The sequence below is a fragment of the Marmota flaviventris genome, chromosome 7, assembly GCF_047511675.1.
Source record: "Marmota flaviventris isolate mMarFla1 chromosome 7, mMarFla1.hap1, whole genome shotgun sequence".
NCBI lineage: Eukaryota > Metazoa > Chordata > Mammalia > Rodentia > Sciuridae > Marmota > Marmota flaviventris.
The window spans coordinates 95,170,355-95,192,262 of record NC_092504.1 but is presented as its reverse complement, the minus strand read 5'-3'; the positions used below and the strand labels follow the sequence as shown (position 1 = coordinate 95,192,262).

The 21,908-nt window shown below is 33.6% G+C and overlaps 1 protein-coding gene across 4 annotated transcripts in view; it reads left to right on the top strand.

Moving 5' to 3' along the window:
* Positions 1-21,908, top strand: part of Bank1 (B cell scaffold protein with ankyrin repeats 1) — a 290,834-nt gene that overhangs the window by 95,125 nt on the left and 173,801 nt on the right. For all 4 annotated transcript variants that reach the window (XM_071614504.1, XM_071614502.1, XM_071614505.1 and 1 more), the window contains one exon: positions 6,855-6,960. In XM_071614504.1, coding sequence (XP_071470605.1) covers positions 6,855-6,960 — 106 coding nt within the window. The remainder of the gene's footprint in view (positions 1-6,854; positions 6,961-21,908) is intronic.

Sequence of the window (21,908 nt, the reverse complement as noted above, 5' to 3'; positions counted from 1 at the left end):
AAAGAGAGAGAGAGAGAGAGAGAGAGAGAGAGAGAGAGAGAGAGAGAATTTTTAAATATTTATTTTTCAGTTTTTGGTGGACACAACATCTTTATTTTATTTTTATGTGGTGCTAAGGATCGAACCCAGCACCCCAAGCATGCCAGGTGAGCGCGCTATCACTTGAGCCACATCCCCAGCCCAAAACACAAGTCTCTTGAATATCAAAAACAGATTTTCTTTATGTTAAAATATCAGTTTCATGCCATTGAATGAGATACTATAACTATATAAATACCTAATTAACAAAACATATAAAATCATTTGAAATAAGTCTTGTCTTGGGTTTAAATTTTGTATTTCTGCATTGGTGGTCACAAATGTTGCAATTCTAAGAAATGATCCATTCAAACTTAAAATAATTAAGTTAGCCAAAGAAAATATTTTTCTTATTGTAGACTTATTCACTTAAATTATTCTTTAAATTAATTTAATAACATCTTGGATTTGAATATTTACAAAGCACCCAAGAGAGAAAGAAAAAGAAAGAATGCCTTACCCTAACCCTAGAAAATATTTGCTTTGCTCTTTAATCTATCATTTCCTTTACAAGCTGCAGTAGGAAATTTTGTTTAAAATATGTTATGTAAACTATTTATCAAATTCCACTTTAAATGGCTATTTTGGCTCTCTTTCACAGCACACATTACGAACAATGGAACAAACCAGGTGACTGTTCTTTCTTTTACTAGTGAAATTTAAACAAGTACAGCCATTTGTTATAAGAAGAAGAACCAGGCTGTTTCCAGCCCAACCACGAAATTTCCTTTTAGATATCTGAAGGTAAAGAGTAAAATGCTACTGTGACTGTCTCAGCCCATCCTCCAGGATGGAAATCACATGGCTAACAAACAGAGGGTTTAGAAAGAATTATATATTCCATTGCTTCATGTAGCAAAGTGGCTACTCCATACACAGAATAGCAAGAGGTTCAGGGCTGAGCAGCATATGTATGTTTTGGGGCCAGAAATTAGCAAATTCATAAGCTATGGGGCAATCTCTCATTGCACCTGTGTTAATTTGTACAAAGTCAGTTATGTTTGCACATGGTTCAAAAAGTACTTAAAATTGTGCAAGTATCCCCCCAGTGATTCATTTAAATGAGGGTCCCTGTTTCCCGTTATTCTCAATTAAGGAGCTGTGGTCAGACCTACTCCCATTGGTTTAATGTCTTCTTGTGTGTTTTGAATAGATCCAGGAGTCCTTTTCCTCATTCATTTTAAATATAAAGTGTGCACTGATTTTCTTTTAAACATCTCCAACTTAAAATTTAACTCTATACTCTTATCCCTGCCATTTACTTTAAGCATAGAATATATAATGCCTTTCCATCCACTATCACCAACTTTTAACCCTACATCCTGCGTCATTACAAATATTGAAATGGTTGTGTCTCCTATTGTGAATATTGCACAACTCTCCCGTGGTGATTTCATGGACAGGTTTTCTCTTATTAGCCAGGGCTCTTATTATTACTCTTTCCTGTCCATATTTTTTCCATTTTCTTCGTATCTTGTGGTCGACCTCATAGTTTTCTTCATCCAACATCAATACCTAAAACCTCTTTTCCTTGCCTCCTACCATTATTGAAGCTGTAAAGATCAGATTTCAACGTTTTTTAAACATCCTTGCAACTAGATGTAATCATGTGAGATCTTTAAAAAAAGAAAGAGAGAGAGAGACACCAGGGATATATTCGGAGCTTTTGCTTTTCTGATTTAAAGAAGAGAATGAATAGATCTGCTTGGCAGTAACCCCCCACCAAGATGTCCCCCCACCATGCCACCTTCCTCTCTTTCTGGCTTAACATGAATATGATATTTGGAACTACAGTGATCATCTTAATACCAGAGGACTGTGATTTATTCTTTACTCAAATAATATTTCATATTCACTCTTTCCCCATGGTTTAAATGTAGTATATCAAATATAATGTGTTTAGAGGGTAAAGTCCTAAGTTAGAAATCCTTATTCTTCCATTTATTTGCTCTATAATTTTGGGTGTGACCAAAATTTTTTTGGTCTCCTGATTTTCACATCTATAAAAGTAGACATTTAAAAGTGTTCTACCTTGCATAATGTTACACAAATTAGAGATAAATCATAAAAAGCCTAGCATATTATTAATGCTCAACACATGGCAATTATTGCTACTACTCAAACATTCTGCCTCTCTTTGTTGCATAGACTTATCAAAAAGCTAATGCCATGTGACCTTTCACACCATGTCAATGATCAAAACACCCTCATTGTGCACAGTGTATGGTGTTGCCATAATGTCCTCTTCCCAATAGTCTCTCAGTGCTGTCATCCCAAACTATGTTGCTATCCCTCTTTCAAAAAAAGAATGATCTTGAGTTTGAAGGGCTACTGCTCTATACATCTATTCATCTGTTCATAAATATAAATCTATTCATCTCAAGGAATTCAGCTTCTTTATAATTAATATTTTGGGGGATTATTTGTACTTAATTGAATTTTCAATTTTTAGACAATTATACATTCACAGATAGTTGAAAGAGAAGAATTATATGTTATTATTGCTTGTGTTTTTAAAGAATTTCGTTCATTTCATGAGTATTGTCAAAATTTATGAATGTAGGATTGTTTTTAGGATTCCCCTATTGTGCTTTTGATATATGTAGGGTCTGTAGTGATAGCTTATGTTTCATTTGTGAAATTCGTCATATGTATTTTTTTCTTTGTCATTTTTTTTGGGGGGGTGGGAGTGGTGCTGGGGATTGAACCCATGGCCTTGTGCATGTGAGGCAAGCACTCTACCAACTGAGCTATATCCCCAGCCCTTATTTGTCAGTCTTGCTAGATGTTTGTCAATTTTGTTGATCTTTTAAAAGAATCATTTCTTTGTTACATTGATTTTTCTCTATTGTTTTATACTTTCAGTTTCTTGACTTTCATTCAGTGGTTCTGTTATTTAGATTTTTACTGGTGCATATTAATTATACTGAATAGTGGGTTTCATTGTGGCATATTAATACATAAGTGTAACATAATTTAATCATTTTAACTGCTCAGTACTTTCCCTTACTCTCTGCTCCTTCCACCCCTGGCCCTCTTCCTTTACCCTAATGGATTCCCTTTTACTTCTATGAGACACACACTACTTTTTTTTTCTACCACTGGCTTCCACATATCAGAGAAAATATATGACACTGGGTCTGGCCATTTCACTTAACTTGCTGTTCTCCAGTTCTATTCATTTTTCTGGAAATGACATAATTTTGTTCTTCTTTATGGCTGAATTAAACTCCATTGCACAAGCATATCACATTGTATTTATGCATTCATCTGCTGACAGTCACCTGGATTTGTTCCATTACTTGGATATTGTGAATTATGCTGTGACAAACATGGATATGTATGCTCCTAAAGTATTCTGGTTTTAATTCCTTTAGATAAATACGGAGGAATGGTATGAATGGATTATACAATAATATCATTTTTTCATATTTTCAGAGACATTCTGGTTTCCACAGTGGTTGTAATGATTTACATCCTTACAACAGTGGATAGGTGTTCCTTTCTCCAGTCCATCATTACCAGCATTTACTGTTATTTTATTCTTGATGACTGTCATTCTGACTGAAGTGAGATAGAATTTCAATTCATTTGTCCAACTATTGATTGTTATTTACTCTTTGATGTTGAGTTTGGTGGGTTCTTTAAATATTCTGAATACTAATCCTTCTTTGGGAAAGTATCTGGCAAACATTTTCTCCAATTCTGTAGGCTCTCTTTTCTCACAGTTAATTGTTTCCTTTGCTTGAAGCTTTTTAAATTTGATGTCATCCCATTCATTAATTATTGGTATTAGTTCAGTGTTTTAGCAGTCCTATTGAGGAAGGGGTTGCCTGTGCCTACAGGTTGGAATGCTAACCATGTTTTCTTCTAGAAGTTTCAAGATTTCTGGACCAATTCCTAGGTCTTTCATCCATTTTGAGTTGATTTTCCTGCAGAGTGAAATAGAGATCTAGCCGCATTCTTCTATATAGAGATATCCGTATATAACATTTGTTGAAGACATTGTATTTTATCCAAAGTTTTTGGTCTTGGCACCTTTATCAAGAATCGTATTGCTGTATCTATGTGGTTTGTGTCTGAGTCTTTACTTCCCTTCCACTGGTGTACATGTGTTTTTATGCCAGTCTCTGCTGCTTTTGTTACTATGGCCCCATTTTTGAAATTGAGCATTGGGTTGTCCCCAGCATTGCTCCTTTTGTTCAGAATTGTTTCAGCTACTCTGGGTCTTTGTTATTCCACATAAATTTTAGGATTGTTTTGTCTCTAGAATTGTTTCTGAAGAACGTCATTGGTATTTGGATGGGAATTGCATTGAATCTGTAGATTGCTTTTGTTATTATGGCCATTTTAACTATATATCCTTTGCCTATCCATGTACATGGAGATCTTTCCATCTCCTAGTGTTTTCTTCCATTTCCTTCTTCAGTGTTCTGTAACTTTCCTTGTAGGAATCTTTTACCTCCTTTGTTCGATTTATACCAAGGCACTTCATTTTTTTTTTGAGGCTATTGTGAGTGTACATGCAAAAATCTTTAACAAAGTACTTGGAAATTGAATTCAGGGACACATTAAAAATATTATCCATCATAATCAAGTTGATTCCATCCCTAGATGCAAGTATAGTTCAACATTCACAATTCATTTGTCCAACTATTGATTTTTGGACATAAATAGAGTCAAGGACAAAAATCACATGATTGTCTCAATAAATACAGAAAAAGCCTTTGACAGACTTCAACAATACTTCATGATAGAACCCCTCAAGATTGTAGGAATAGGAGGAACTGACTGCAATATAAAGGCTGTGTGTGGCAAACGAAAGCTAATATCATACTAAATGAGGAAAAACTGAAAGCATGTCCTCGAAACTCAGGAACAAGACAAGAATATCTACTCTCGTCATTGCTATTTAACATAGTGCTTGAAATTGTAGTGAGAACAATTAGGCAAGATGAGAAATAAAAGACATGCAAATACGAAAGGAAGAAGTTAAATCATCTCTATTGGTAGATGATATGGATCTTGTACTTAGACTTCCCTATTGACTCCACCAGAAGACTTCCATATCTGATAAACAAATTCAGCAATGTAGCAGGATACAAAATCATCCAGTTCGGACTTCATCTTTGACTTATAGATTACTATGAATCTGTTCTTTATTTTATAAATATATGGAAACTTTCCTAGTATCTTTCTGTTATGGGTTTCTAATTTTCTTTCATGTGCTAAGAAAGTACACTATGATTTAAATCATTTAAAATTTGTTAGTGTTTGTGTTATGTCCTAGGATATGCTCCAAGGTGGTATTAGTTTCATGGGCCCTTGAAATGATTGAGGTATTCTGCAGTTGTTGGACAGTTGTCAATGTATGTTAATTAGATGCTGATTGGTTAGATCATTAGGTGTGTATTGGAGATTTTTCATGTTCTTGATAATTTTCTGTCTAATTTATCAGTCATTGAAAGAGGAGTATTCAAGTTTCCAGCTTGTCATTTTAAATTTGACTGTTTCTCTTCTCGGTCCTTTCAATTTGTCTGCACATAATTCGTAGTTTTGTTCTTTGCCACCTACTTGTATTACGTTTTTCTAGATGGATTGAATGTCTTATTATTGTATTATGTCCCTTTCTGTCTCCTATAAATTTCTTTGCTCTGATATCTACTTTACTTCACGTTAAAACAGCCACTTTTGCTTTCCTTTGTAATACTTGCACAATATATATTTTTGGAAATCTTTTTATTTTCAACATTTCTGCCTTGCTAATGTAAAGTGAGTTTCTTAAAAAAAATAATATATTTAGGTCATGGTTTTTAATCTACTCTATCACTCTGGGTTTTTTCTTCATCTATGCAGACCATTTACATTTAATGTAAAAATGATATATTAGAGTTTTAGTTACTATTTTGTTTATTTTATTTTTCCCTTTGTATTAATGTCTCCGTTTTCTTTCCTTCTTGTATGCTACTTAAACTTAAAAAAATACCTACTCCATTTTAATTCATCACTGGTACTTTTGGTACATCTTTTTTAGTAGTTGCTGTCAGTATTATATAGCATAATTTACCATAGACGCCTGGTATCCTCATTTTAGCCCTTTTGGTGAAGTATAGAAATGTTAGCTTTCTGTTTTTCAATTACCTTTATCCACTTCTTCATTTATAATACATGCACATGAGATATTTCACATTCATTTGTGATACGACCCAATTTTAAAAGAATGCTGGTCTTCGTAACAGGTTATTTCATTGGTAGCAGAACACCCGAATACTGCATAACTTCTACCAAATAGGTAGTTACTCATGGCAAGCAAGAAGTCAGAGATGAATGTTGTAACTTACCTAGACACAGAAATAATATACTCTAGTAAGACCATCCCATGTCTGATCCTTAAGTTTAATAAGACTCATCATTTTACTATTTAATGAAAAATATATTTTATCAGAATTTATTATTGGAAAAATTTCAATGCTATTGTTGACCTGTTGTAATGCTGTTTCAAAATTCGTATCTAAATATAGTGTCTTATCCAAAAGCAAACACTTTTATTTCCTATATCAGCTTTCCTATTACATTAAGAATTGCTTTTTAGGCAAGCCATGTTTCACATTATTTTTTAATCAGTTTTCAAGTTATCACTGTTACTAAATTACTGTAATATATTACTGTTATCACTACTCACTATTTATGCTAGCTAATAAATTTTAACTATATTGTGCTGAGATTCTGTGTATATAATTCAACTAATGAAAAATTTCTTTTTCATTTGAAAACAGAATGACATCGAAGAGCTTGATGGCATTCTTACATCCATATTCAAACATGAGATATCATATTATGAATTCCGGTCTCTTCAAAATGAAACTTGTCCTCAAAAAGAATGTGAGTATTTTCCAAATGCATCAATTATTCATTATATTATATACTACTTGTTCATGATTGTAAAAAATGTTATACATACATAATATAGCTAGTTGATTAAATGATTAAATTTTAGACAACTCAATGCCTAGTGAAAGGCTATAAAGTGAAAACTTCTAAAGGCCCATTTTTAAAATCACAGGCCCTAAAAATATGTATAAATTTTGAAATGAGCAATCCTACTTCCTGATTTTTATTAAAGAACTGTTAGAAAAAATATATTTATGATGGGTAATATTCATTATGTCATTGTTTGTAATTACCCCCAAATGGAAATAGTTTTCTCATCCAAAGATAGGTGATTATATAAATTTGATATCATTCATGCAACCATCAGAAATTAATTCTTTTTTTTTTTTTTTGGTACTAGAGATTTAACTCAGGTGCACTCAACCACTGAGCCTTATCCCCAGCCCTGTCTTGTATTTTATTAGAGTCAGGGTCTCACTAAGTTGCTAATCACCTTGCCATTCCTGAGGCTGGCTTTGAACTCGCCATCCTCCTGTCTCAGCCTCCCAAACCACTGGGATTACAGGTGTGCACTGCCACACCTGGCACAGAAATTAATTTTTTATCAATTTATTTGCTGGTTGAAGTTATGTTTTCATATATACTTAACTGAATAAAAGTAGGCCATGTAGCCGTAGAGTGTGATCTTTGCTTAAAAATCTATATACTTAGCATATATGTTTATATATTTAAATTGATTATCTGAACAGACATGCAACTATTGTTCACAGTAGTTATGCTTAGGTTAAGCCATTTTAGGGATTTCAGATGCATATATTTTTCGTTTTACTGAACCTGTATTTTCTACAATGACTATGCATTATTTGTATGATGTCAAAATATAAAAATATCAAGAAAGTATATATAGGAACTACTCATGAAAAATCATATTTCCAAATGTTATCATGAGCTTATAGTATACTTTAGAACATTTTGTTCTTTCATAGCTTGTTGAAATACTATTTATAATTCATTTATAAGGGCAGCATGTGTGAAACACTAAGATGTAATAGTAAATAAGACAGGCTTGGAACTAAAGAATGTGAGAATGAGAAGTCTAGGACTAATAAGGACTAATAAGCAGGATTTTCTTCTGTAGGGTTTCTATGCTATTTTAAGTGGTTTTATCATTAGCCTGATAGGGCAGCAGTAATAAAATAGGCACAGCTGATTGTGACTCCCTAAATGTGTGAGGTGAATAATGATGAGGGTCCATTGTGGGGAAAAGTTAATGATGGGCTAGTTTCAAATAAGTAATCTTGTGAGATTGATGAAGATTTATTTTTGTTTACCGTATACATTTAAACAATATGTAATTCACTTAAAGTATTAGATTAGGATAGAAAAGGAACATGGCATAATTCCTCATTTAAAATCCTTATAATTTAGTTGGGGGAGAGATACTATATGTGTATTAATAGAAACAAGCAATGTGATAAATTTTGTGGAAGTGATTATAATGACAATAGAATTTTAAAGTAGAGATGCATTGTTTCTTGGACATGCTTCAGAAAAGACAGTGATATTTTGCCTAAGTCTTAAGTGATGGAAAGAGTCCCAATGAGAAAGGAAAAAGGAAAAGGAAATTCTAGGCAGCGGGAAGGGATTGTGTCATCCCACCTCCTCCCCTCCTCTTTCTCTTCCTCTTTCCCTTCTCTCTCTCTCTCTCTCTCTCTCTCTCTCTCTCTCTCTCTCTCTCTCTCTCTCTCCTTTCTCTTTCTCTTTCTCTCTCTTTTTCTCTCTCCTGGCCATGAGGTTAATAGGATTTCCCCCACATGCACTCCTACCATAATGTACTGTCTCAACACAGATCCAAACCAATGGAGTCAACCAAACATGGACTGACTTGTCCAAACGATGATACAAAATAAATCTTCCAATATACACATATATACATATACATATATAATGCATTAATATAAACATATATATTCATGAATTTTATAAATATATATATAAAGGATTCTAGGTTGGTTAAATCAGAGACCCTGAAAAGATGGATCTCATAGAGTAGGGCTGGAGAACATTTAAAGCATCTGCCTTTCTAACAAGTTCCCAGGTGAAGTGTTCCCTCCTGATTCTCAGACCTCTCATTGAATATCTAGAGTTTAGATCAGTGTTTATTAAACTTAACTGCAGAGCTTTTGAAAGACCCCACCCTAAGCCATTTCCTGTACTAATTAATAAGATCTGGGGGTAGGTAACAGGTTGTAATTTTTAAAGTTTCTCAGGTGATTCCAATGAACAGTCAAGTTTACCAGACTCAAACTTCATCAATATATTACAGACCAGAAAAATAATTCATCCTCATATTGATTTTTGAGCCAGAGAAAATATTAATGTGTCTTTTTAAAAGTTAGAACATTGGTAGCCAAGGAGAGTTTTGAACCATTAATAGAACTGAATGATAATTCTGTATTTGGCAAAAAATTTTATAAAACACAATCACATTTTTAAACAATGAAAAGTTCAATGTAATAATTCATCCAGAAACCTGATTGCTTTGTATTGTTCTATTGCCGATGCTATTAAACCTGTAATAGAACCACACAATGATCATAACATTAGGCTATAATTTTGATTGAGGTAAAATAACACAATCTACATAATAAAAGTATGTAAGATAGGTATGATTATAACTCTGTTCATGTTTTGCTTACCCCCTTAACCCTGTGTTCTTGAATCAGTGTCAACTTCAGAATATCTGATCTTTAGGACCTTGTACCTATGTCTCATAATGTTCAAGTTGAATCACAGATAAGGATTGAGATTTTTTATACATAAAATAATTGTGAGAATTTGGTTAAATGCTAAATCATTGGAATCCACTGGATATATTCAGAGAAGTAAGTTCAGCAAATAATGTATCAGGTATAGCCCCGGGTATCTGCTCAGTGGCAGGGCTTGAGTTATTTGGTGAAATATTTATTTATTAAATATTCACCATTTATTTCTCTATATTTTAGCTAAAATAAATTGGAGGCTGGGATATTGTGAGGGAACTTTAGCCATAAGGAATCAATAAAGTATAGTTTGACTATTTTGCCTTCTCTAAGGATGAGCAATGAATTACCTACAGATCTATCTATGGTTCTTTGAAAGTATGAAGCTAAGAGCTTTATCGATCAAAAATGTTTATCTTCTTATTGCCCCATCCTCTCTTCTTTTCAAAGTTCTTTTAAAATATTCTGGATTTAGTCCCTTGTTACTCCATTTATAAGTAAAATATTTCCCATGACATTGTGTCTTAGTCATTTTTACTCTTTTCTAGATAGCAAACATCGCCATTTGACATGTGTTTTCCTGTCTTACCAGAGTAAGGTAAACCTGGGGATAGGAAAAGATGAAATATTTAAGTAATAAAAATGTGTTTTAATGTTCTCTTACTTGGTGATGTTTTATTAATGATTTAAAAATAATATTTTCCATTGACAGGAATTTTCTGTAGGAAAAAAGTTCTCTAGGCATAGAGTAATATAAGATTTCTAAGTAAGTTTGGTATATTAATGTAACCCAGGACTTTTGAGCACAAGAATCACAAAGAATTTATGAACAACTTGCTGATTTACGAATCTTTGGGGATTGTGAAATCAATAAAGGGGATTATGTAGGCCTTTTTGGTCACTGATATATATGATATTAGAATAGAAAATATCAGAGTGTATCACTTAAAATAAGAGGACCATTTTAAGTAATTTCTATTTTAGTTGTAGGTTTTAATGTTAGCACACATGGTCTGAACCACCATCAACAAGTTAGAATGCCTTTGACTTGATATGAGACAGAACAGAATACTCAGCCAACACAATTGCTTTAGCCCCTCTGTAGCTCCTCCTATTCTGTTTCAAACCTTCTGCAGGGTCTCATAAATCTTGGTACAACAGATCCATTAATTTTCTTCATTTCTCTTAGAAGCCTTTCCAAAGCCTGGGTAATGCAGAGAATCTCCCACCGTAGACAGGAGAAAATATATAGTTTAGCTTATTTTTAATATATATTTTTAATATTTGTAATATATATTTAGCTTATTTTTAAGAAGGTTTCTGGTTTAATTACCATATATGGCAGTTAATTTAGGAAAAGGGAAAGTAAATTATTTTGCCCAGATTAACTATCTTCCCCCAGAAAGCAGAACTGGCCAATTTAAACCCATGCCAATTTCTAAAACATCATGTCAAAGCACATATTCATTTACAAAGATTAGTAATATTTTAGTCTGAAAGAAGATAGCATATGATCAACAGTGACATCTGAAACAATTAACTCAGGATGTTATTTACTAGTTAATAAAAATGTATAGCTATAACTGGTATTCAATAAATGCTTAGTGGTTACTGTGGTGATACAATTTGTCTTGGATTTAAAATACCTTTGGGTTCACATTTGCTTAGTGGAGGAGACTAAGATGTTTATTGGGTTGTCTTTTTAACATTATCAAATAATTTAAAAGTGCTAAAAATAAAGAGAATAAATTTTAAAATACCCTATACCTAACATTTATATTTGTTGAGTCTTAACATTTTACTATATTTTCTTGGGACCTTTCTTTTAAGAAATATTACCTGAACACAGTGGCACACACTTGTAATCCCAGCAAGTCAGGAGGCTGAGGCAGGAGGATTGCAAGTTCCAAGCTAGTCTCAGCAATTTAGCAAGACCCTCAGAGACCGAGTGAAACCCTGTCTCAAAATAAAAAGAAATGGGAATGTATCTCAGTGGTAAAGCACCCCTGGGTTTAATCCCCAGTAACAAAAAGAAAAAAAAAAGGAAGAAAATATTACAGATTTAGCTGAATTTCTGTCTCTGTGTTTTCACTTACGTGAAAAGTAACTGTTACTCTAATTACATTTATTAATGATGATTTTTTCTCACAGTTCTCCATCCTTTTACCATATATGATGTTCCTACAATTAATATATAACATCACATAATTTGTAAATCTTATGAAAATGGTATCATAACATTTCCTTAATTTATTTTTGCCAGTATTTTTATATTCGCACATGTAGATCTATTTATGTGTATATACTCTATAGCATTATATTGTTTAATTACACCACATTGTTTCTGCTCTACTAATAGATATTAACATTGTTTCTAAACTTTTATCATTGCAATTAATGCTATAATAATATATATTACTGCATATGAATTCTTATGCATATGCATAATAATTTCTAAAGCAATGCAATTACCTTCAAAACTTGTTAGATTTATTCTTATTTATTGTATGGTCTTATTAATATCAAAAAAATCGTATTTAAAAATCATATTTTAAAGTTATTTGTAGGCTGGGGATATGATTCAGAGGTGGAGCACTCGCCTCACATATGTGAGGCACTGGGTTTCGATCCTTAGCACCACGTAAATGTAAAATAAAGATATTGCGTTCACCTATAGCTAAAAAAAAGAAATATTAAAAATAAATAAATAAATAAAGTTATTTGTGGTTTCTCTCTTCCCTGATTCCTATCAGGGGCACCCAAGTATCTTATATCACAGTTTTATACACATAAATTTTAACAAATGAGGAATAAACTAATCTTATTCCTGAATAAGTAGGAAAAATAGGATCAGAAAAGAAAGAATCAGCATTAAGAAAATTTTTTTGTCAAGATGAGTATTGCAAAGCATGAAGTTGTATGAACATTTATAGTTTGCACTTTTTATTACCTGAAGGAAAAAATCAGAAGTCATGAAGAAATCAACATAAAAAGAAAAATACAGGCAAGATCATTTCTTATTCCAGCCTTAGAAGTAAAAGGAGGAAGGAGAAAAGATGATTATATAAACTCACTTCAAATTAGAAACAAACACATTACTGTGAAGTAAATATACTAAATTAGGGACAAATTTACACATAGCGCAGCATCCAAACTTGTAGCAATTGAATAAATTGGAGATTTGGCATGTAAATTGACTGTAAAATTATAGATTTTTTTCCACTTCATTTTTTGAAGACACAACCCACAAGAACAGAATTTTCACATCTCTTACCAATGATAATTTTAACATATTCTCAAGGTAATTTCATGAACTGGTGGTTCAATTTGGATCAAATAATAAAATAAAACAGCCCCTCTGAATCTTTCAAAGTGGTTTTTCACTTGAGTAATGAGAAAGATTTCTTCAGAATTACACGACTGTTGTTTAGTTTTACAATGGTTCTTCAAAGACCCTATTTCTCCAGATATGAAGGGACAGCTATTTACCAATCATCAGTCCTTCGCCTTTTAACAACATTTGTAATTCCCTGATTGAGCCCATGTCCGTTGCCATCCCAGCATGCATTCTGTAATAAGCGAGGGCTTTGTAATTATAGATGAGCCTGCAAAAATAACATTTTATTCCAGTTAAGAGAACCTTGATCTAAAATAAGATTCTATTAAGCAATCTTATTCATTCATTTATATAACAAGGACAAAGTAATTGCAAAGCACTCTTCTAGGTGCTCCAGAGACAGGTGGCTGATACAGAAAAATCTGTCTTCATGGAGCTTTTGTTCCAGTGAAGGTAACAGAGTTAACTATCCAGCAGCAACCAAGTAAGCAATGTTATTGCAAATACTTATATGAATTATGAAAACTATAAAACTAAGAATAGATAGTTGGCAGGTGATGAGAGGTCATGCAAGGATTTTAAATGTGACTCATTATCTATTTTATACTTTAAAAATATTACTCTTGCTGTTCTGTGCAGAATAGATTATATGAGTGTGAAAATGGAAGCAGGGACATTGGATAGGAGGCCAGGCTATAGTGTCAGGGAGTGTTAGTGGCTATCACCTGGGTGATAGCAGAGGAGGTGATACAACTTGGGCATGTGAATTTCCCTTCCCTGTCATATTTTAAAAACATCTTCTCCATAGAAACAAGGGTAAAAACTATAATAGAAGTAAAAATTGCATGCGAAATTTATATTACCTTTTTTTTTTTTAGTGAAATACACAATGTTACATGCCTAATACATTTGATAGTCCCCTGTAGGTATTTGAAAGTAAAGGTGGTGGCAGGACTTCCTGATTGCTGGTAAAGCAATCTATCTGGCATAAGTAACTGAAGAAATGTAGCTAAAAATAAACAAATAAACATCAACGCTGTTGACCAAAATGTAGGTTCCAAGGCAAGAGCAGTTTTTGTAATGACATAGTTTTGAGAATGTGATATAAAATTCTAGTTTGCACTTGCAAATTTGAAGGTAGTGTTAAACATGAGTCAAAAGCCCAGGAAGGAGGTTGGAAGTGAAATTCAGAACTATGGCCTGGATAAGATCCTTCTGTTGAGAGTGTATCACAGGAAGTGTCTAGGTCCTGGACACTGCAATATTTAGAGATCTGGAAGAGAAGTTTCTATAAAAGATACTGAGAGGGAACAGCTGCTGAAATAGGAAAAAGGTGTTTCAAAGCCAAGTAAAGATAACGTTTCTAAGAGAAGGAAGTCATCTATCATGTCACACCATACTCAGGAGAGTAGGAGTGGGAAAAGGTCACAAAATAACTTGTGACTTACAGAGCCATTCAAATGTCAAAAGTGTGCCCCCTTGAATCCAGTTACCCTCAATTTTTACACCAAGAATATCATGTAGCTCTTTTGGTTTCTCTTGAAACTTGTTTTCAATACATACAGAAAATAGAGAAAGATGAAATAATTATAGTTTTGATTAACTATACCCCCAACAAAACCTATAAAAATCTCATAATATCTAGAAGTAGATGGGCATGCAGACTGATTCAGACAATGCAAGATGTTAATACAAGACAAAAGCCCTATCCAGAGAAAAACAGAAGAGGACTATATAAAGTTTCGATTAAATGACCTTGCTTTCATTGTCTAATGTAGTGAACTTTAATTTCATTTGTCAAATAACCTTCTATTATTTTATTTTTTTCTGAATTTGGAATATAAGCTATCAGATAAAGAAAACTGCGTTGAAATACATAGATATTAGGAAATGTCTGATGTAAAGCTTATAGAACACATTATAAACAGGCTTATGTCAACAACAAGGGATAGGAGAGTAGATGAGAATCCAAAGTGGATGGAACAGCTGGGTCAATAGGTACATAATAAAGAATTAGCAAGACTCGAAAACTGAAGCAGTTGGCCATATTGTCTGTAGCTACTTTCATACTATTACTCTTACTGAGAGTCAGTTCCTGACTTCTTGGAGGCCGGAAAGGTATGCAGGAACAGGGAGAGCTCAATCATACAGAAATTTTTTTACAGAAATGAAAATATGAGAAATGTGCATGACCTTTACCTGTATCTGATTGACTAGAAACATCTGTCTAAAAATTTGTGAGGATTTTATTCTTGTGCCCATCCCAAATTGACTATATTCATTGTTTCCATTATCTAGAAAATCCAAATAAAAGTTCTGTAAAAATTCAGTGTGTGGCCAGGCCGGGTGGTACATCTCTGTGCATCTCAGTCCCAGAGACTCTGGAGGCTGAGGCAGGATGATTGCAAGTTTGAAGCCAGCTTCAGCAACTTAGGTAGGACCTAAGTAACTTAGCAAGACCCTGTCTCAAAATAAAAAATAAAAAATTTAAAAAGAGCTAGGGATGTGGCTCTGTGTTTAAGCACCCCTGGGTTCAATCCCCTGTATCCTCCCCAACAAGAAAAAGAATGTCAAGTGTGACATTTGAACTATTGTTTCTAACAATATTGTATTTATTAAAGTTGCTCTAAGATTGTATATTTTCCAAGAAACAAACTAACATAAATATTATTTAGCATGCCATTTTTACTTCTGTTAGAGTCTTTTCCATCAATTACATTGAGAACATATGTTGAAACATGTAAACCATTGCAAAAAGGAAAAATAAATTTTAAAAAAGCAAAGAAAAAAACCACTGGGTTCCATCCCCAGCACCACAAAAAATTAATAAATGAACAAAATTTTAAAAATATGTAAACCATGATGGATAAAATAAATTCTTACAGAAGTTATGCATAGAAAAAGTTTACCCTTGACATGCCATTTATACTTTGCAGATTTATATTACTCCTTATGATGTTAAACTCAATTTTCTTGGCTATTCACTCTTGTCTAATTATGAGAACTAAGCCTTATTTTTCTTATATTTATTATTGTGATACTCAAACCTTAACAGGCATCAGGATCATTTGGAGGATTTATTTAAAACTCATATTGTTGGGCCCCATCTGCAGATTGCAAATACAGTAGGTCTGAGGAGGCATAAAAATATACATTACTCACAAACTCTTAGATGATGTTGATTCTATTGGTCTGTGAATCACCAAGTAAACACAACAGTATAGGTGGCATCATTGTTATGTCCATAAGTAAAATTGCCATAAGTAATATTAAAGTTGAAATAGCAGAATTTATTTTATTCCATGACTCTCTATCCTGGATCAAAATCATGAATGCAGAATAAAGTAGTTTTAGATTGACTGTTTATCTTTAAAAAAAAAAAGTGTTTATTTTGTGTACCATTATTTTAAGAAAATAACTGCATGAATTGTTACAAAAAGTTTAATGTGCTTTGCTCCTTCATAGGTACTCTTTTAGATACTGAGAGAAGGTGGAGGAATGTAGGATCTACAAATTATAGTCCCAGAGGACACACAGGCCAAGGAAAGAGAAAAAATAATTCACAAAACTAAATGCTAAATGCTATTAATATAATGTTTGCTATATTAATAGTAGCTAACACTTGAATTTACTTATTCTGTATTAAATACAAGCTGAAGCACTTCTCAGTTAAAACTCATCTAGTTCCTTACAACAATCCTGAGGTCAGTACCGTTTTCGTTTGGGAAGTTGCATGCCTTACCCAGCGGGTAAGTGATATTCAGGAAGACTAGCTCCAGTGATCACACTGTGGCCACTGAGCCACTGTGGACCTATGCAATCCAGGAGGTGGCTCCAGGGCGTCGTGGGAGCACAGGGGATGGGGGCAATCAGAGAAAATGATCTGAAATTTAGAAGAAAAGTTACAACAAGTCTTTCTGCTAATCATATGAAATACTGTTTTAATGAATAATTTATGAAGGTAAGTTTTAAATAACTTCAAATATTCTTTTTATTATTTTCTGTAATCCTAGAAAAATAGGGATTTTTATTTCATAATGCATGATTGCCTTCACATCACTAATTTCATCTTTATGGGCAAATACTGCCCTTTAGGAAGAAGCCCTATTTTGTTCCCAGGTTTATTCCCAGTGCCTCAAAGTTTCTAGTACTTGATTCATATTTACTACTTTATTAATGGCAACCAAGTTGACCACAAACTAAATGAAAACCCAGGTCTTTGATAGGTATAGACAGAAATAGTTCTTTGTTGGAATAAGGCAGCTATTTTGATTGTTGTAATTTTATATTTCATTTTCTTTTCTTCCCCTTATCCATGGCATCTGCCATTAGCAGAATGAGAAATTGGCATGTGTGCCTTCTGAATATGCTGCACTGAACTGTCTGTGCTCAAATAACCAAGGCACATATGTTCTTCCTCCCTGAGCCAACACAGAAATTGTAGGTTTTTCAGGGTCTACAGCCTAACCCTTTATAATTACATCATAAGGGTTAGGAAAAGAAATATAAATACTATTAGTAATTGTTAATAGGAAATAGGCTCTCTAACATCCATTCATTTTAATAAGGAAATGCATGCACAGGTTAGCTTCAATTAGTCATACATAAGCAAGCACACACAATGTAAATAGGCTTTTTTATTAATGTCTTGCATAAGTTAGTACTTAAGGAACTTCCTCTTACTTTTGCAGTTGTTGTACAATAACGACCCTTAAACCTGAATGTCTATCCTTTGAAAGTCCTGACAAGCTCAGAAACTTCTCTCTTCAACCTTATTACCAATCCATCTCCCTAACACCTCCCTTCACTGCTGAAAGGATTTATTTACTCTCTGGATTCTGCCATTACCCTATGCTTACGAATCATCTGCAGGTTTAAAGACAAATACAGCATTATTCTAAGAAGGAAAGGAACACAAAGTTGTAGAACTTCTTTTTATAACTTGTTCCTATAGATTATGGTTTGTCAAGGCCACCATAGTCATTTTCTTCACTGTCATGGTCAGGATTCTACAGAGAAACAGAACCACTAGAATGTGCACACATAGATATATAGACTGATAAATATTACATAGAATAAATCTCTATAAAATATATAGGGTATGTATATACATATTTGAAATATATATTATATATTCATATATATTATGTATTCATATATAATACATATTTAAGATAGAAATACATAAGATATATGTATGTTTACTAGATATTAATAAATAAATATACCTATGAGAGAAATATTGGCAAGTGTGAAGTCTGCTAGACAGGCTAGCACTTGGGTGTTTCCCAAATCATTGTAATATTCCTTGTTCATTTTGTTCCTATATTATATAGGATAGTGCTCCCCAAAGACATCTAAAGTTCTACCAAGTCCCTTTATTGATCTGAGGACTGCCCAGATTTTTCTCCTAGAGATTTTCATTTTTATTATTAAAATTACTTAATATGTTTAAAAAAATTAATCAGGCACTCCAGAAAACAGGAAGTTCTAAAAGAAAAGCTAAGTACTTCTCACTAATGAAATTAAGTGTCCTTGCCTATAAGGTTGATTTAGTACATGGTGGCACACATTCATTGGACTTTCATGTGAGAGCCATGTAAATGGCAATGAGTGCCTCTGCCCCTGTGGGGCATGGCCCATGGTAGTGTAGCACCATCTGATCCAAACCCAGCCCATCTGGTTTTGCACACTTTGTTCCCTGTTTTCCAGGCACTTTCTAAGCTTTTGATTCCTTTGCTCTCAGGAGACAGTAGAGACAAAGTTGAAATTTTCAAAAGAACATTTTTTTTAATGAACACAGAAGAAAAGAATATAAGATATTTATAAATAAAGTTTGTAAAATTCCAGAGGCTTGGGAAGCTGAGGCAGGAGGATCATGAGTTTAAAGCTAGCCTCAGCAATTTAGCAAGGTCCTAAGCAACTCAGTGAGACCCTGTCTCTAATTAAAATATAAAAATGGCTAGGGATATGGCTCAAAGATTAAGTACCTCTGATTTCAATGCCGAAAGAAAGAAAGAGAGAGAGACAGAGAGAGAGTAAGAGTTCAATGCCTGCTGAAAGAAAGAAAGAAAGAGTTTAAAGGTACAAACAGGGTGAACTGGTTAAATAGGAAGCAGTCCAACACTTATTGTCTCACCACTCTCTGGATTTGATAGTGAAGAGTAGCTAATACACACATATATTCAAAGGCTCTGAGATTTAATTTTAGTTGATCCACATTCCAAGAACTGCTAATAAGAACTTTACATGCCCCTTTGTTTCCTAGAATTCCTTCCAGACAAGGACTCTGAATTGCCAGGCATTCGCTGTGGCCTCTTGCCCTGCTGCAAGATTGTTCTGCACATTGCCTGACTTCCCTTTGGCCATTCCTGGTGGACAGCCCTAGATACAAGGGCTCTTGGTCTGGGGATATAGCTCAGTGGCAGAGCACTTGCCTAGTGTACCTGAGGCCCTGGGTTTGATCCCTAGGTCCACAAAAATACAAAAAGAAAATGGTAAAGCTTTTCACACTGTGTTCCCAGAGACTCCCCTTCTGGGATCAGAGCGCTTCCTACCAGCCCTCCAGTGCATGTTCTGCTCTTATACTCACTCCTTCCAGCACGGGCTGCCTAAAATTCCTACCTCTATTTATTAGCTATCACATTTTTCCCCTTTCCCTTTCTTCTCCTCTTTGTCCTTCCTTTTTCTCCTTCTCCTGTTATGACTGCCACTAATTTTAGGATGAATTCCAACCACTGGAGTGTTCAATGAGCAATAAGCCCCTTCTGGATTTGAATTCACATGCTCCATTCAGCTCTGGCTCTTTGTATGAACTTACCATTAAGGTGCTTGCATGCCACAATATCAGTCTTTCAGAACTCTGTTTTTACCCTTTTACAAAACTTTCAAATCTTAAACATACTGCTACAACAAAATACAGGATTTTTGCCTGAATTAAAAAGATACACACAGTCCCTTAAGAAAGTTAAACTGAGAACAAAAGAATAAGGATTTGCCTTCATCTGAGACCTTTTCCTGTTGTTTAACAGGTGAAAGAAGCAAGAGTGTCAAGGCTCTATGACTGTTCTTTCTACTTGCAGTAAGTTGGAGAAATGGGTTCTAACTATGTATAGTTTAGATTTTAATTGAGTACACCCTGATCACAGAGGCATCCAGAGAGAAGTCCATGGAAATCATGAACTTGAGCGCTCACAGCTTCTTCTTCTAGACCTGTACCCTTTCTGGTCCCACTCTAAGGAGCTGTAGCTGCTCTCAGAGCCTCCTTGGCTGCATGTAGCAGAAAGGAAAAAAAAAAAAAAAAAAAAAAAGCACTGTACTTCTAAAAATGACTGGCCATGCTGCAGTGAGAAACCAATTCTCTTTTTTTTCTTCCATCAGTTTACATTTTTTATTATCATTTTTGGTTGTTATTTAACACTTTTTTATTTATATATGACAGCAGAATGCATTATAATTCTTATTACATATATAGAGCACAATTTTTCATATCTCTGTTTGGATACATAGTATAGTCACACCAATTCGTGAGAAACCAGTTCTAAACTCCCTATCAAGGACAGAAGGGGCGCCTCCAGATTGTTTTAAAATGCAGGTTATTCTCATGTTTCACAGTAGTTTCTTTCTATAAATCTATTAAATAAATGAATATTGAACCATTGTTCCTTGGAAAGATATAGGGTTTGGTTTCTGCAAGCTTCTGGTCACAATATTTTCATCAATCAGTCAATACAGAACCTTGTTCTATGTGTGTTTCCGTTTATGGCACCTTATTTAATGCATACTATTGATTGAAAATGAATTTATCAATAGTACTATTATTTATGCCTGAAAGAAGGTTATCATATCTTTCTTATACTTGGGGACTTTAGACCGCCCTTCAGCACTGTATTGGAGGACCATTATAAACATCTAAATCACCAACAAAACCCACAGAAACTGTAAAAATATGGAGCACTAACTAGACCACAAAATGGACACTCCTTTACATTATATGAGCTAAAATAAGAAAGCTTTGTTCATTCTCTACTGAGAACCTGTGCTTTGGGGGACTTAAAATTTTTCATTGCTCTGCATGTAGCTGCAATTGATCAAGAAAGAACCTTAAGTATTGATGTTGGGGGTTACAAATAAATTTTAATGAGTAAATGAATTTTCAAAAACAGAATCTTCAGATAATGTGCAGGAACAGAACAAGTAAGTAATGGAAGAATACATTGGAACTGGGTTAATATCTAATTGAATAGATAATATTACCCTCAAGTCATGGTTGAGAAAATTGAGGCACGGGAAGTCCAAGTAGCTTATTCAAATTACACCATTAGTAAATGCTACAGTTGAGATTTAATACAATCTGATTTTAAAGCCAGAATGTTTAAGCACCACACTATTGCCTTTCATAAGAAATAATTACTGTTCTAGAATTTTAGGATTTAAAGTAATAAGAGGTGTTTTTTGAGTTTGTTTATTAAGAAGCTATTAGTATAATTATGTATTTAATAATGTAACGAATATAATGCAGAATATATATTTTACTTTCTCAACTAAAAAAGTTGAAAGAAAGAATATCTTGTAGAATGTTCTTGAATAAGACAGAGACAAGGGCATATAACTTAACTCTTCTCTTAAACATTTAAAAGAATATTCTAGTAACAAGACTTCAACTGTAAAAAATTAATTAGGTAATTAGAAAATTAAGATGAGTAGTAAAGCATATATGTTCTTGTGCACTTTTACTCCACAGTTTATATAATATAAGGGAGAACAAAACTGCAATCCAGGGTTTTTATGAACAGTTACTTCCCTTGTGCATTTTGATTATATTACCAAGGTTTGGGGAA